We start from the raw sequence: 17,143 nt of genomic DNA on the forward strand, positions 1-17,143 counted from the left end.
GCACTAAATACATTATGTAAGGACAGAGAGCCGAGGAAAAGTTGAATAGCAATTTGAAATTGCGCGTTGAAATTAGAGAAAATTGTTGTTTTTTTAATTCTTTGGCCGCGGCTTTGTATCACGGTAATATAGTACAACTGTACTTACAAGTATTACAAGCCTCTACACCAGTGATTCCCAACGTGAGGCAACGCGCCACCGGGGAGAAATTTGATAATTCAGGAGGACAATTTGAAAGTTTTGGTTATTTGAATGTAATGTAGTATAGTATTGTTTCAAACATTTAAAAACACTGACTAGTTAAAAAATGACTTTGAAGAAACTGAAACCAAATTCCCAATTTGTAATCATATGTAATAATATGTAATCATAATAAATTAACAAAAATTTGCTATGAAATTTTTAGAAACCTCAAAGTGAAGCAAAGGACCAAAAAGGTTGGAAATCACTGCTCTACTCATTAGGAGCAATTACAGCTTACAAATACAGATGAACTGAAAAGCAAAACATGACACATTTTTCTACCAAACTTTATCACTCGAATTATGTATTGATAGTTTATGAAGCTGAACCAAGGAAGGCTTTAATTCTCAGATTAATAAACACCTCCGAAAATTTGCAAAAATTATATACTAACTCGAGAGTCAATTCAGTTAATAATATCTCCAAGTCTGGTTAGATATCATTGACCAAAAATGAGTAGAAATTATTAGTAAAACATAAATTTTTTGTAGAAAGAATTTGACCAAATAAATGCAGGAACAGTTTATATTAAGAAACAAGACAGAAACTTCTATTCAATTGCAAGAAGAACTTGTCATCAAATACTAACAAGAGCTCAACAGAAAAATCACCCAATACTGAATGAAGAATACAGAATTAAATACAGAATTTCATTGAAAACATGTCTGTATTTCTTATTATGGAGAATGTAAAACGAACAGAATCTGTCTCAAATGTGGAAGCACCTATGCGAAATAACGTATATTTTGAGCAGCTTTTCAAATATGTAGTAAAAATAATACTTTTACTTTTAAACTTGTAAACAAGTTATTACTCTCCATTCAATGCTGAAAAACATAAGTCATGTTAGGTAAAATCTAAATTTTAAAGAAAGACTTGCTCAGTTATATGCAGGGCAGTTATATTAAGAAACAAGACAGAAACTTCTATTTATTTTATTATATATATAGTTATTAATCTCCATAATCTAAAATATAAGTTATGATAGACTGATAGAATATGTCGAACTTATAGCAAGAGATCCTGAAATTGTTTTATAATTTGCAATCGGTAGTGTAAGTATCTATAAAGTGCGATTTGAATGATTTTCCCTAATGATAAGAAAAAATCAGCAGAACAATAAAATTTAATGCACCAATGCAATAAAAATCACTTGAGGAACGAGAAGTTGAGATTTGTCTTCTTTTCTATTTTTATTTTATTGTTAGAGAACTAATTACTCATTGAGATATCAAACCCCTTTCTGAAGTTTTTCAGAAATCTTGAAAATTCATGTAAAAAGTGAAATATTGTTGATATAAAGTATCTACTTAAGGCAGTTATGATAAAGAACTTTGAAAAGCAAATAGGGAACACTTGCAATGAAAGCCAGTGAGTAGTTTGATACAATGACACATGTATTTACTTCTTGAGCGCATGGAGAATAAATTTTGTACATGGGCTCCCCTATTACCGGATGATAAGTTGGCCGCCAAACTCGTCCTGGTCTTCAAGAACGCTTCTGAACATTCATAACCACTCATTACAAACAATAGACTCACTCAGCGGATTGCGAACTATCAACAGAAGTATGTACATATTGTAGCATCCATATTCGAGCAATGATCATTGTAAACATCGTATGGTAAATATCGTTATGTGAACAAAAATCATAAGACATCTGCACAACCCATCATCACTTTGCCAAATGATTGCTCTGGTTCCTATATTAATTATAGTTTTATTTTTTGATTCAAGTTAATGTTCATACTATTCACTCAAATTACAAAGTTATCGATCCGCAGAGATTTGGACTGTGATTACGGTTACAAATTATTTTCTTATATTACTGTCCATAATTTATATTTATTTCAAGCTCAAAAGTCAATAAGTCGGAATTGAAGCTCTTATAGAAATTTTAATATTTATAATACTCTATAATATCTTAACTTGCTTCGTATTATCTCAATTCAATAATTTAAAAAAAAATTCGAGAGTGGCAAAATAAAAACGTTTCTTATACTTGCTAAGAATAAGGCATGCCATGAGAAGACCTTTGGCTTTAAATCTATTATAATCCATTGCAATCATATTACACATCAAAAGTTTGCAGGTTGTGCAGTGTTCAGGCGAAAATAATTATTATCGCAACTGGTATGAAATGAGGATGTAAAATCTGATAACAGATTCAAACAAAACGCAAAATATGTGAGCGAGTATGTGGTCACATGAAGCATAAAAGCATTGTCCTTGAAAACCCAAAAATTAAATGTACTATAGATTAAAATCATATGATATAGTTGTTTTCGAAAACAAATCTTTAAGCAACAAAATAAATATCTTCAGCCTCAATTTGACCATCATATAGGCGTAGGCCTATAGACTCAATTGACCTATACCAGCGTGTATGTGTTATGTGAAAATACAGAGCCAAAAGTAAAATTGTTGTTTGTTATATTTTAAATTTAATTTTTCTAACTTCCCGCAGGGTAAGTTATAGTAATCGCATAAAAACCGAAATGAACATTTTTATATATCTTTCAAAGTTTTCTGAACATTTTGGCAAACCTCATAAAAAATGATGTATGTGTGTGTGTGTGTAGTGTTTGGATACAGTTTATCGTCCACAATTTTGGGCGCATAAATGAACCGATTTGAATGGTTAAAAAAACATTCAATTCCTATTGATATAAAGATGTGCTGATTCGTTTTTGGTGAAGACAGGTTTAGCCGTTTCGGAGATATGGGGCAAAAAGTCCCAAAAACGGTAATATAGTTTTTGAGAGAATAGAGTACTCGATTTGAATGATTCAAAAAACATTTTACTTTTAATGACGAAATGAATAATTGGTGAAATTTTTGGTAAGAGTCTAGCGGTTTCGGAGATACAGAAGAAAAGTAAAAAAAATGATATTTGTTGGTCAAAAATGATCATTAGACGTATGCACATCAAATTATCAGATATTTGATGAAGTTTTTAAAAATGAGTACTAATGTTTTTGTTACAATTTTGTTGAGTTCCGTACCAAGAATTTCAGTTTTTAAAGCTAACTTATACGGTTCAAGTAAATTTCAAAATTTTCAGTAAAACATCTTTTTCAAAATTTTCAATATATACAAAGTTTTATACTTTAAATATGAATTTTAAATTCACAATTAAGTTTCAAAATGTATATATTTCAAATGCGTTATTCTAATCGTAAGAAATATATCTTCAGATGGATTCATTCATTCACCTCCTCAAATCTAACTTTCTCAAGTGTTTTGAGCGATAAGATCGTCACTGTATATTTTATGAACGATAAAAATATAGTGATCCTAATTATATTTTGAAAATGTATAAAACAATTGTTGTAAATCATTGATCAATTTTTTATTGATTACTGATTTTTTTCCCCTCGAATATATAATTCTGGTACGGAAAGTTCCAGCAATTTGCCTTAAGGCACAAACCTATCCACCATTAGTTTTCTCTTTACTGAAAAAAAATGCTAATCTCTATTTATGTGAGCATCAACTTGATATATAATTGATATGTTAGAATTTTCAGAATAATATATAATTTTCAAAGTGGCATCAACTGTGTCGAAAAATTTGGTATTTATTATTGCCATCCCTAAGCGGCGTGGCTCACCAGCACCAGTACGCAGCAATCGAGCGCAACACGGGTGATCACTGCGGGGGCAAGTCAAATGTCACCCGAACACAAAGATTACGCAACATGTCCATGATTCCGACAACGAAGCCGACATAAATTAACAAACAAACGCCTATATATACAATATACAACACATACAGCATACATACACTGTACTGCACACAGTAAATATAAATACAAATACTAATTCAGCGCGCTACATATCCCTGCTATGATGCTTCAATTAAATTCATAGGAGCAAGTTAAAGATGAAATCGGAAAAATCAACGTCGACCTCTAGAGAGCGCAGTGGCAAAACTGCATGGTGGCGATCGAAATGGTAGTAGATGCAGATATAGAAAAAACATGGGGATAAAGGAAATAAATTCCATCATATCTGGAAGGTCCCGGGTTCGATACCCACTTCGAGCAGCCTGTTGTCATATGTTTCCAAGTGAAAATAGCCCTCACCCGGCATTGTTGCACCATACTTGCCCTATTACAGAGATTGTAATAAAAATTTATCATACAGAGATGTGACAACTGTTTGGGTTGCCATCTGTAATAAAACAAACGTAGTTTGTAAGATATTAATCACAACAGCTCATAGAACTCATAAGTTCTGATCGCTGTTCAAATAAAATTATAAAAAAAAAAAAATCATATCTGGAAGACCAAACAATGTATTGGCATTTGATATTAGAATTTTCCTTTTAAGTACGACCAAAAATTTGCTGGTGTTCAGGATAACCTTAAGGCAATTAGCTGATTCTTCCCGTACCAACGATTAAAATCTTTGAAAACTTTTAATTTTTTTTGAAAACTTTAAAAAAAATACATTTTTAGGATTTTAAAATTAAAAAAAAATGTGACTGGTTGGATTCTATTTTTTTGTATTTTAAACTCTTATTTGAGATTTGTTTTAAAGAGGTAATTAAGTAGTCTAACGGATGAACATTGGTAAGGAACCCATAGAATTATAAACAAAATTTGTACTTATTATCAAAATCTCTATAAAATTTTATACACATCAAATTACAAGATATTAATATCTGGTAATTTGATGTGCACATGTGTTATGATCCTTTTTAAAAAAAATAATAGACTAGTGGTGTATGGCAACGTGCCTTAAGACTTTTGTAAAAAATTTATCAAATATCTGATAATTTGATGTGCATATGTCTAATGATCATTTTAGACCGCAAAATATATTTTTTTTACTTTGTCCTCTGTATCTCCGAAAACACTAAATCTGCCTTACCAAAAATTTCATCGATTCTTCATTTCGTTAATACAAGTAAAATGTTTTGAGGATCATTCAAATCGGGTTTTTCTTAAAAACTGAATTGCCGTTTTTGGCACTTTTTGCCCCGTATCTCCGAAACGGCTGGAACTGTCTTCACCAAAAACTAATCAGCACGTCTTCTCATCAATAGGAATCGAATGTTTTTTGAGCGATTCAAATCGGTTGATTCGTGCGCCCGAAAACGTGGTCGAAAATTTGTATCCGTACATACATACATACACACACATTCATTTTTTCTGAGGTATTTCAAAATGTTCAGAAACCTTCAAAACGCGAAAGAAGAAATGTAAAAAAATTCAATTTCGATTTTTGGACGATTAAAATAACTTACCCTATTTGTTTTGATGACTGTTGGCAGATAAGCATGAACATCAAATATAAAAAATATTGGCTAATCATTTGAACTAATGATACTAATTGTATGAGAACTTTGATACTAATGTTGTGAAAATCCTCTATAGAGGAAAAAGGAGCGACTTTTTGCCAAAACTTACGGGCCGCATTTAATTTTTAAAATTTTATGGCATTTTTTAAAATTATAAAAGAGTAAATATTTTATAAATTAATGCAACAAGAAAAGAATATATTATGATTAATCTATTGATATGAGAAAGTTTATGTAATATTATAAAATTCTATTTTTGAAATGTTTGGCGGCTCGCAGAAAAATATTTAAAGGGACGCATGAAGCCCCTTTGCTCATCCTTGCTCTAGAAGTAATTTGCTTTTTTTGGCTGAATTTCAACCAAGACTTAAAATTGTTTTTTTAATGGAAAATTAAATACAGTCGTTCCAAAACAAACTGTTATCATGTTTATAAGATATTATTAGATCATAATATCTTAAATATAAAATTATAATGTATAGAACAAAAATTTATGATATAATTAGCGTAATGATATTTTCTTCCTCTAATAGACATTTTATAGACTAGGTCTAATAAACATTTTTATAGACTTCTCACGACAAAATAGGGCTACTATAACTTCAATGAAGAATTAAGAATCCGCAGACAGATCGATATCTGTTCGGAATGGTCGCAATAGAAACCAGAACTTTGTGGCCAAAACTTTGTTCAACTTATTAATAGTGGATAAATGTATTTTTAATAAAGGAAAATAAATTGTTATTGTGTATATTATTTTTTAAGCACCATTAATAAGACATATGGCATAAGATATGGCGATAGTCACAGCGAGGATATCGTCCTTGTGAAATGAACCGGCATATCTGCAAAATGCTTATTTTTCATCAAAAATAGACAGTAAAAGTTTTATATGTGACTTAATCCATTCAACGTCTGTCTGGATCATCTTTATACTTAAACTATATTTAACAATACGATTTGACATAAATATAGACCGTAGAGGAAAGACATTTTCTGACATCTATAACTTAAAAACTCAATTTTGCATACACGCCAGTTTGATTTTACAGCAACGATATAAACTAATATTTTGAATTTATAAATAAAACGTTATATTTGTTTTAATTAAATATTTTCTTTAGCAACAGTTTACAATTGCTGACTGAGTCGCACGTAAACTTAATTGCCGCCAAAATGTTCACAACTCATTCAGCAAAATTAGAATTTAATATTAACGCATTCACCAAATAGAATTTAATTTAGAGAAGTATATTTATACTTCCTATATATCAAATTATTGACATCCCTAAATAATTGAATCAATGACAATTTAATTATGACTTACCACAATCATCAGACATCTCGAACAGGTGTTAGTAATACAAAACTCTTTTGAATAAAAAACACTTGAACTATAATTAGAAGGATTGTTTCAAATGACACATACATTTTAGATCTTGTTCGTTAATTATAAATAATAAATGTTCCATATTTTCACAAATTAATACTGAACTAAAACTTTTGCAAAACTTCGTTTCGTAAATAATGTTGCACGAGATTTGTAATCCTAGATAAGTTTGTAATCGTGACAGTAGAGCAATAAAAATTCAAATATGGCTATTAGTTTTTAAGTGTTGGTAACGTGTAAATTTTTTTCTATCGATTTGAGCGGTAATTCAAAAAAATACTTATATATTTTTTATATTATTTATAAATTTAGGAAAATCAAAATGTATTTAGAGCACAAATAAAATTATGCAAACTGCAATCAAACATACCAAAATTACTTTTCACCATAACAAAGTACGTTTACTCACTATTACTTCACTATTTGGTAGTTGTTAATTCATAACCAACTAAAACAGTCATGGTTTAAATATCATGTTATATTAATTTACAAATAAACTCGAAGTTACGATATATTTCTATGTAAAAATACAAATATTACCAGATTCATCAAATTAACGTAATTTTTAACTTTATTTACACTAGTGAGTTTCAGAAAAGCTACATATTATCAATTGTATCAACTGATGGCATAATTTATTTACTTACTCATACCAGAGCACAAGTAAATATATATAAAAAATGTGCGTGCATCACTATAATTATATCTAAGTCTCAATTTATGTTTTGTTATTGATCAGTCATACACACTAAAATTCAATTATTGCATTATTAAAACAATTAAATTTTGAAAGAAATTGTATTTTAGACAAATTTCATACAATTATCACTATTTCAAGTACTTTAAAATGAAAATAGAATTGAAAATTAGTATTGTACAAAAGTTTGTGTTAATTATTACAGTTTTGCCTGATGTGTACATGTTTTTATAACCATTTGAATTAATTTTCCTTATTGCATTTCACTGGGAAGTTCCACATTCAATCATATTTTTTGTAATTAGTTCATTCTATTTCACTAAAATTAAAACATTTACAATAGTTGCAAATTTTATATTTTTATTTATGCTAGAGTTGCTCAGCAATATGTATTATTGCGCCATTCTTGTTCTCTGATAAAATTAATCACAAAAGACATTGTCATTTTGGACAATAAAAGAAATGGAACTATGTACAAATGAAATATTACAGTTATTGATTTATTAAGATAGAACCATCCCCCTAATTCACTGCATATACCAAACATATGTTGGTCACAGATTAAATACTAAAGTGTCTGCCAAACCACAACATCCAACATATGCAATAAACATTTAAGAATTTGTGATATCACTGCCACAATTTACTGGTGTGCACATTGAAGTCCTGGGCCTGCATGTCCATGCTCTTCATCGTCACTACCATAAGCCTCTCCACGTCCACTACTAGATTTCTGGCTAGGATCATAATCATGTAAATCTACTTCTTCCACATGTTCACCCTCTGGAACTGTGAATACTGGCCTAGGAGGTAAACAGGCCTCCAATTCTTGTAATTTGTTTTCTGTAGTGAAGTGGCTAGCTGGAAATGTTACTTCAAACTTTATATATAAATTCCCTCGTTCAAAAGGACTTTTATACTGAGGCATTCCTTCACCCACAATTCCTTTTAAATCTCCAGGTTTAATAACCTGTCCTGGTGGATGCCTAATGATCAATTCTCTTCCATCTAAATGTTTTAGAACCATATGAAAACCACATAGAGCTTCTGTTAAAGAAATAGTATGTCGTAGCACTAGGTCATCGCCTGACCTTTGGAATTCATCATGAGGTTTTTGTTGTAAAACTATGATAACATCACCAGTTTCAACATCAGGCTGTTGATCACCTTCACCTCTGAAGTATATTTTTTGATTTTCCCTCATACCTTTGTCAACATGAACTTCTAAGATTTTAATTTCATTGATTACTTTCTTACCCTTACAATTAGCACACCGATCTTTTTCATTAATAACCTGTCCTTCACCATTACAATCTGTACAACGAGATTGCATTTGCTGTGTCATTCCTGGACCCAATTGCCTATATGTAACTTTCACACCGCATCCTCTGCAGGTGCGACAAGACATACTTGAACCAGCTTTACCACCTTTACCATCACAAGCTGAACATATCACATTTTTACTAAGTTGCAGTTTAGCTGTTTTACCATTGTACATATCTTCCAAAGACACTTTTAATGGGTGAATAGTGTCTTCACCTCTTTGTCGCCTTCTAGGCATTCCTCCCATGCCCCCCATCCCACCAAAAAGTCCACCCCCAAATATATGTGAAAATAAATCATCTGGGGCAAATCCTGGTCCATCATGGCCACCTTCTTGCATTCCTTTTAAACCATATTTATCATAAATTTGACGTTTCTTGGGATCTGAAAGGACTTCATAGGCAAATGATATTTCCTTGAATTTATCACCAGCTTCTGGATTCTTGTCTGGGTGAAATTCTTTTGCCAATTTTCTGTAATTCTGAACAATTTGTTTAAATAGTATATTAATAATTATGTGTAAAATAAATTATATATCACTTATAAAATAAAACATGTAATTTATATGTTAGTAATTTGTATTTCATGTAATGAAATAAAATAATAACAATTGAATAATTGCAAAATGAAATATTTTTACAAGTTCATACCATGCGATTATTTAACATAATCGCAATGAAATCTACGGAAGATTAGATCAAAAACATAATATAAAATAAATTTATGTACACATTTTTGACACTTACTTTTTTTATTTCCGAGTCTGAAGCTGATCTACTAACACCCAACACATCATATAACTTGTTATCTGCCATTTTTAGCAAAAAGGATAGGTTTTAATGCAAGATTTTACAAATGGCCAAAATGACCGGCGTGGTCATCCCTCTTGCGTTGTCAAATTAAACTACCAACTACCAACTGTCCAAAAGCTAACAGAACACTGTTACCAACAAACATTCATCAAAATTAAAAATGCGCACGAAAATAAATATTTCGAAATTATCGGATTAATAAGTTACAGCAATTTAGAAACGCATCTCACAATCAAAATTCATGCAGTCATTAGAAAAATAATCGACAATCGTGATAAATAATATGTCAATTCAAAATTATCGTGCAATGCTTTGCATAAAAGCAGTAAGCAAATTAGAAATCAAATTTGTTGAATATACAATATAGTATGTACAATAAACATTGAAATTACACATATTTGGAATATAAAAAACGCTAGGGGTACATGTACAGAAACTACACAGGATACAACGCACAAATTTTCTTAACATAATGAAATGAATAATTTATTTGCACTATTTTTAGCTTTATATTATACTAATGATGCAGAATTATATAACTTATACATTTCCATGATTCAATAATTTGATTAAATATTTGCGTATACGTATTGTTAATAAAATAATATGTAAACGCGTTATTATTAAATTGTGATATATTTAAAGGAATTAATTAACTGAATTTTAGTAATAAAAAACAAAATATGGGTCAGGGGACACCCGGGTTTGAACCGGGGACCTCTCGATCTGCAGTCGAATGCTCTACCACTGAGCTATATCCCCATGTACGTGCACAGCGAAAAATCTCTTTCTTATTCTATCTCTGTTGTATAAAGTAAATATAAACAACCTTATTCGTGGTAGGATGTGGGCGTGTGTCTTTTATATATTGTAATTTGTCAAAAAATGTTTAGTTTTTGACAACATTTATTTTAATTTGTTAAAATGTTTTATTTTAATTTTATAAATGTACATTTGTTAATTATATCATTATATGCTATAATAACTTCATCTAGTTTAGGTAATTTCTATTCGTACATATTCATTTAGGTTAAATTAACTTTTAGTTAGATTATTGGATTTAAAAAATTGGGTTGAAAAATTAATTGCACACTATTATTAATGAATGTTATTAATGATTGAATAGTTATTAATGAATGGCTTTTATCATGTTGTTTACAAATATTATTATTTACAGGCCAAGAACTAAAAGAAGAAGAGCAAATAACTTGGTGTACTGTAACATTGGAAGAGCAATATAAATGCCAAAATTTGACAAAAGCTTTAGAAAGAGATCGTGCTTTATTTAAAGAAGATTTTTTAACTTTAAAATGTCTTCAAGGATTTAATAAACAAGACTGCATGACACTCTTGGATTCTGAAAAGGCTCATTTTGTAACTTTAGATGCCGGAGATGTTTTCATTGCTGGAAGATATAATTCACTTATACCTATTATGCAGGTACATACTTGTTTGCAACAAACGAGAACTATATATGAACTTTATTTTGTAATTTTGTACTTTATTTGTAAGTGGTGTTCATCAAGAGTTACGGGGTAAACAATGACAATAATGTACATACGATAATACGCTAGTATTATTCATGTTGTTCTAAATTGTTATTTTTTTAATACTTACATAAATAATTTTTAGGAGCAATATGATGGCGGATTCAAATATTTCTATGCAGTAGCTGTAGTCAAAACTGGTACGATACCAGAAGTTACCAGATTAAGTGATTTGCGTGGTGTCAAAGCATGTTTTGCAGGTGTTGGATATTACGCTAGCTGGGTTTTACCAATTCATGTTGTGAGTGAAATGATAACAGCTATTGGATGAGTATAACTTTATAGTTTTTAATATTATAAATCCATAACTTTTTTAAGTTAACGTTTTTATGTTAATGGTTGGTAACATCTATTGCAAATGTACCGTTTCATTTAATTTTTTAAGAAATTGTATGTGTATAAAATGTTATTAGTTGATATTATTGTTATTTAGTTGATGCAAATGGGAGGTATGCAAATAATTGATTGCAACAATCATGTAAAATCAGCTATAGAGTATTTTGGACCTTCTTGTGCTGTAAATTCATTAACCGACAAGTATAATCCTATTGGCGATAATTCTGATAAGTAAGTTAATTATTATTACATATAATACCAATAACGAATGGCATGTTCTTATCATACAAGTTAAGAATTAAAATTAACATTAATAAGATTTTACATAGAATACATTTTTGCAATTGTTTATGATTAAATCTATTTTATAAATTAAAATTATTGTTTTTAGATTGTGTTCTTTGTGCACTGGTAAAGTGGCTGGTGGAAAATGTACCTCAAAAGATCCTTATGCTGGGTACGAAGGAGCTTTTCGATGTCTTTTAGAAGCTGGTGACATTGCTTTTCTAAGACATGACACTGTGCAACAAATGATAAGGAGCAAAGAATTCAGTTAGTAGTTTTTAATTATATTGCTGATATTTTTAACATCAATGCTTAGAAGGTAAAATTGAATTTGTTTATTAATTTAGGAAGTGTTCAGGAAAGCAGATTTGAATTGTTGTGCACAGATGGAACTAGAAAGCCGATTTCTGAATATCGACAATGTAATTGGGGAACATCACCATCTGATGCAATTGTCACTACATCTGCACACAACTATGAAAATAGATATCGGTTAGTAATATTCATTAGATAGTATATTTTTTGATTATTTTGTAACTTTTGATTTCACATTTCAGCTATACCCAATTCTTAAAACAATTAGCATCCAGATATTCCTATGCAAGGCAATCAAACTATAATAATACTCAATTTGGGTCAAATTCAAATAATGATTTTAATCGAGATCAAAATTTTAATCCAGATTACAACCGTAATTCTGGTTTTCAAGATTACAATCGTAACAATCAAGGGAGCTACAATAACAATAACAGATTCAATAATAACTATGGAAGAGACTTGAATAATGATTATGATCCTTACAATAATACTTATAGAAATTTAAAGCATGACAGTATCGACAACGATTATGGCGAGAGATACAATGCAAGTGCTGATCCATCATTCTATGAGAAATTTGATTTGTTCGAGTCTAATAGATATGTCGGACGATTGAATCTAATGTTTCAGGTGATTAATAGAAATGTGAAGTAAGCAATTGCATGCTTAATAGTTATTCAGAGTTACAAAGCTACACAATAGTAATCAACAAAAATTCCAGTTTAAAAATTTAAAAAGAAATTTTTTAAATAAAAAGAATTGATTTTGAAAATTTAAATTTGCTTCAATCAAAAATTCTTTTAACATAAAATTCGTAATAATGATTCTCAAGATCTGATTGCAATGCAATTCAAATATTGAGTGATTTATTTTATATTTTTATCAAAGATAATTATTAAACACGAATAGGTATACACAAAAATTATAATTTACATTTATAGATCATTCTATATAGAGTTTCTGCTCATTCTTTTCACTTCATTTGCTTGCTTTATTGAGTTTTCTTGATAATCTTACATTTTGTTGCACTGAAAAGAGAAGAAGTTTTAATTACTTACATTTTTATTGTTTTTAATTACTCACGTTGGAATTATTTCATATTGCAATATCATATCAACCACATTGTCAAACAAATATGTAATTGAGAATAAGATCAGGAAGCCTTCCCATCTGAATAGCACTAAATCAACAGAAGATTGATATTTCCAATAGTAAATGTATCGAAATACATTAGTTATGAAAATACTGAGTAGTACACTTATTAATAAAAATCCGAGGTGAATCAAATGTGATAAATTTATTAACATCTTGGCGCAATGACTTTTGTCAAGAATTTGTATGTTACATTTTTTAAATGTTAGTAATTCATAAATCACTCTAGGAAAATGCAATGGTCGCATTAAAAAATCTAAGACTTTATACATGATAATGAATCTTGCCAAGTATAACTCATTAGCCATTTTGATAATCATTTCGTAATTTTTATAAATCATATTCAAATTTGTCATGAATTTATTTTTGATACTGATTAAATTGGAAAACAAAAACTTTTCACTCGAAAAAATAAATGACTGGAAATAAATTTTATGTGCCTGCTTTAAAAATTATTACTATGTTTTACTAATATAAATAAAAATGGATTATAAAGTGTTAATACACAAAATACACAAATAAAAATAAATATGAATCTAAAATATCTTATAAAGTATAATATCTTAAAAACCATAAATAAAAAAAAATAAAGACTAAAACTCTAAATCTACACAAATCTAAAATCTAAAATGATCTAAAATCTAATAAAAATCTAGAATAAAAAATCTAAAAATCCTAAAATCTAACAATCTAAGAATCTACAAATTTAAAATTAGTGAAATCTAAAAATCTACAAATCGTGAAATCTGAAAATCCTACAATCTAAAAAACTTAAAACCAAAAATGTAGAACCTAAAATCTAAATTCGAAAAATTCTAAAACTAAAAATCTAACATCTAAAACCTAAAAAATCTAGAATATAATCTATAATCTAGAAATCCTAAAGTCTAAAAAATCTATAATCTAGAAATCCTAAAATGTAGAAATCCTAAAATCTAAAAAAATTCTATTCTAGAAATCAGGATTGATTATTCTTTTTACATTATACCATGAAATTTAGCTTTTTTGTAGTAATTATTATTATTATTACTATTAAATAATTTTTTTATATCTATCTTATGTCTTAGGATACAAGCATTGGATTAGTTTCTTTACCAGAAAATAAACAGACTTATATTGGATACTTAGACAAAGCGCTGGATTCTATTTTGGAAGTAAGGCAATGTACTGTTAATAGAATGACATTATGCGTTACATCAGAGGCTGAAATGGAAAAATGTATTAAGATGAGAGTAAGCAAACTTTTCGTTATAAAATACGATTTTAAAAATGTGTTTATGAAAATTAATTCAGAGGAATTACATTAGAATCTTTATTTATTCTCGTTTATACTTTTACAGACAGCAATGAAAGCCCAACTATTAAAACCAGAAATGACTTGCTATAAAAGCCATTCTCACATTCATTGTATGCAAGCTATTCAATCAGGTATTTTGTAAATTTTAATTATTAATAAAAAAATATATGAAATTAAATTAAATATGTGAAATAGTCACTGTGTTATTTAATTATTAAACAGGTGTTGCAGATGTGACAGTTTTAGATGCAAGTGATGTATATACAGCAGGATTGCGATATGAACTAATTCCTATAATATCTGAGGTTTATAATTTAGGAGAACCAGAATATTATGTCGTGGCTGTTGCAAAAGAAGAAGATGCTGATACTGAATTGACATATTTGAAAGGTATTGAACAAATTAATTAAATATAGCACTGGAATTTTTTTCATATTTGTGATTTACTATATTACAGGCAAAAACACATGTCATACTGGTATTAATACCGCCGCAGGATGGGTGTATCCAATGGCTTATCTATTAGCTAATGGTTGGATCAGGCCATATGGCTGTGATAGTATGAGAGCCGCTTCTGAATATTTCAGTAAGAGTTGTGTACCAGGAGCTCTCAGTACTGAATATAATGTCGGTGTTCCTTACGATAATATGTGTGATCTGTGCCATGGAGCTAGTTTTAGGTAAACTCGCAAATGTTCATTTCGTTCATTATATTTATTTGACCTATAATCTATTTTAATAAAATTAGATACTGCCGGCGGGATGCAGCAGAAGACTATTATGGTCATACAGGCGCATTCCGGTGTTTAGTGGAAGGAGGTGGTCATGTTGCATTTGTTAAACACACAACTGTTTCCGAAAATACTGGAGGAAAACGAAGAGAATGGTGGGCAAGAAATACACTAAATGATGATTTTCAGTTGCTGTGTCCTGATGGTAACTAACATTAATCACTTTAGTTTGATTTCAATAAACTGAGACATTAAATTTGAATGATATTATTTTAGGTACGAGAGCCAGTATGAAAGAATACATGCGTTGTAATTTAGGTCTTGTAAAGGCAAATGCTGTTGTGACTCGTGGCGGTTATGCATACAACGAAACTCAAATTAATGCATATATTAATTTATTTATTTATGCTCAACAATATTATGGAAGAAAGGATTTAGATGATTTTAGGTAAATTATACAAAATCTGTTTGAAAAACCGTTTTGCTATATGATCAATTTCATACATCCTGGCATAGAAAATTTCATAACTGAACTTTTACATTTAGTTTCAGCATGTTCTATTCAACTCCGCCATATAGTGATTTGATTTTCCAAGATGCAACGCAGCAGTTACAAGTAATTAAGCCAGAGAAAAGACGTTATGATTTGTATTTAGGACAAGATTTTATGCGTGCCAGGCGTATTGTGGATTGTCAAGCAGGTGCTTCCTCTAATAAAATGCATGTTTTCAGCTTGTTTATCTCATTTATGTTTACATTAAAAATTAGTACAATGCATTGCTGATTTTATTAAGTTTTATTTACTAATAATTTACTAATTCTGAATATATATTTTATAATTTATTGATAACCTACTACCATATAATATTTGTGTTATTTCTTTGGTAGTGGAAAAACTATTTATTTTGATAGATAGTTTCTATCCCTGTTTTGATAGTATTAATATTTGAAATTAAAAACAATTTGATAATACATTTTTAAAAAAATATTATTAAAAAATAAAATAACATGCTTGTACTTTTATATACAAGCAATTGTGATAATTATTTACTCCGTCCAATGTATGAAGTGCAATTTATCTTATGTACTTAAATTTTATATCAAATAATAATTGTATGTAATTATATGTATTTTTGAAATAAGCAATATGTAGCATATTTTACATGAAAAAATTGCTTTGTTTGCATGGAAAATTACTATTAATATGTTTGAAAAATGTGAAAATTAATCCATGAAGGTTTATGGGTTTAACATAATCTAACATAACTAATAAGAATCTTATTGTAATCTTAAAACTAGTTAAAAACTAATCAAGTAATAATAAAAAAGCATGCACTACAATGATGCATAAATAATAATTGATTTAACTCAAAAATATTGCGGTGTGTACAATTTTTTCTATTTTTCAGTTTAACTTCAAGAAATAGTCTGCAGGAAATAATGTTCAATATGTAATATTTAGTACAAATGTTATATATGATTTACTCAATATTTTTGTAGTATTTTAATAGTAAGCATCTAATGATAGATAGTGTAATATAGTTTAATAAAATAACTCATAAAATTCTTGAAGTAGACGGCTATATTATTTGTTATTCTATATTATTATGCTAGGCTTTATATGTTATTGACAAAAAAAACATTCCTTTGCTGATAAAGTTTATTTAATGAAATGCTTTTATTTTTTTGAGTTGTAGATCATTGA

At 29.1% G+C, this 17,143-nt stretch overlaps 2 protein-coding genes and 1 non-coding gene across 3 annotated transcripts; 1 reads left to right on the forward strand and 2 right to left on the reverse strand.

Annotated features, from left to right (window-relative positions):
- Positions 1 to 7,831: 7,831 nt before the first annotated feature.
- On the reverse strand, positions 7,832 to 9,852 carry LOC113384911 (dnaJ homolog subfamily A member 2-like). Its single transcript, XM_026622686.1, has 2 exons — positions 9,707 to 9,852; positions 7,832 to 9,441 (listed from the first exon to the last, which is right to left on the reverse strand). The coding sequence occupies exons 1-2, from the start codon at positions 9,773 to 9,775 to the stop codon at positions 8,281 to 8,283; spliced, it is 1,230 nt and encodes a 409-aa protein (XP_026478471.1). The 5' UTR covers positions 9,776 to 9,852; the 3' UTR covers positions 7,832 to 8,280.
- A 610-nt stretch (positions 9,853 to 10,462) lies between these two features.
- Trnac-gca lies at positions 10,463 to 10,534 on the reverse strand. Its single transcript has one exon. It is a non-coding gene; the product is annotated as a tRNA-Cys (tRNA).
- Positions 10,535 to 10,653: 119 nt separating this feature from the next.
- Positions 10,654 to 16,222, forward strand: LOC113386361 (melanotransferrin-like). Its single transcript, XM_026624145.1, has 14 exons — positions 10,654 to 10,772; positions 10,950 to 11,212; positions 11,405 to 11,560; positions 11,753 to 11,886; positions 12,047 to 12,207; positions 12,288 to 12,432; positions 12,498 to 12,888; positions 14,478 to 14,642; positions 14,751 to 14,838; positions 14,930 to 15,097; positions 15,165 to 15,387; positions 15,456 to 15,643; positions 15,715 to 15,886; positions 15,985 to 16,222. The coding sequence occupies exons 1-14, from the start codon at positions 10,697 to 10,699 to the stop codon at positions 16,220 to 16,222; spliced, it is 2,568 nt and encodes an 855-aa protein (XP_026479930.1). The 5' UTR covers positions 10,654 to 10,696.
- Positions 16,223 to 17,143: the final 921 nt, after the last annotated feature.

This window comes from Ctenocephalides felis, unplaced genomic scaffold, assembly GCF_003426905.1.
Source record: "Ctenocephalides felis isolate EL2017-DRISC unplaced genomic scaffold, ASM342690v1 CF-g0.4_SCAFFOLD_03571, whole genome shotgun sequence".
NCBI lineage: Eukaryota > Metazoa > Arthropoda > Insecta > Siphonaptera > Pulicidae > Ctenocephalides > Ctenocephalides felis.

What these genes read in the sequence shown, in the direction of transcription:
- LOC113386361 (XM_026624145.1), top strand. Translation starts at nt 10,697, where the DNA reads ATGTTTTATTTTAATTTTATAAATGTACATTTGTTAATTATATCATTA. An exon ending in GGGTTTTACCAATTCATGTT is followed by an intron (nt 11,561 to 11,752) that starts GTGAGTGAAATG and finishes ATTGTTATTTAG; the next exon opens with TTGATGCAAATGGGAGGTAT. An exon ending in TGCCATGGAGCTAGTTTTAG is followed by an intron (nt 15,388 to 15,455) that starts GTAAACTCGCAA and finishes TAATAAAATTAG; the next exon opens with ATACTGCCGGCGGGATGCAG.
- LOC113384911 (XM_026622686.1), bottom strand. Translation starts at nt 9,775, where the DNA reads ATGGCAGATAACAAGTTATATGATGTGTTGGGTGTTAGTAGATCAGCT. An exon ending in CAGACTCGGAAATAAAAAAA is followed by an intron (nt 9,442 to 9,706) that starts GTAAGTGTCAAA and finishes CAAATTGTTCAG; the next exon opens with AATTACAGAAAATTGGCAAA.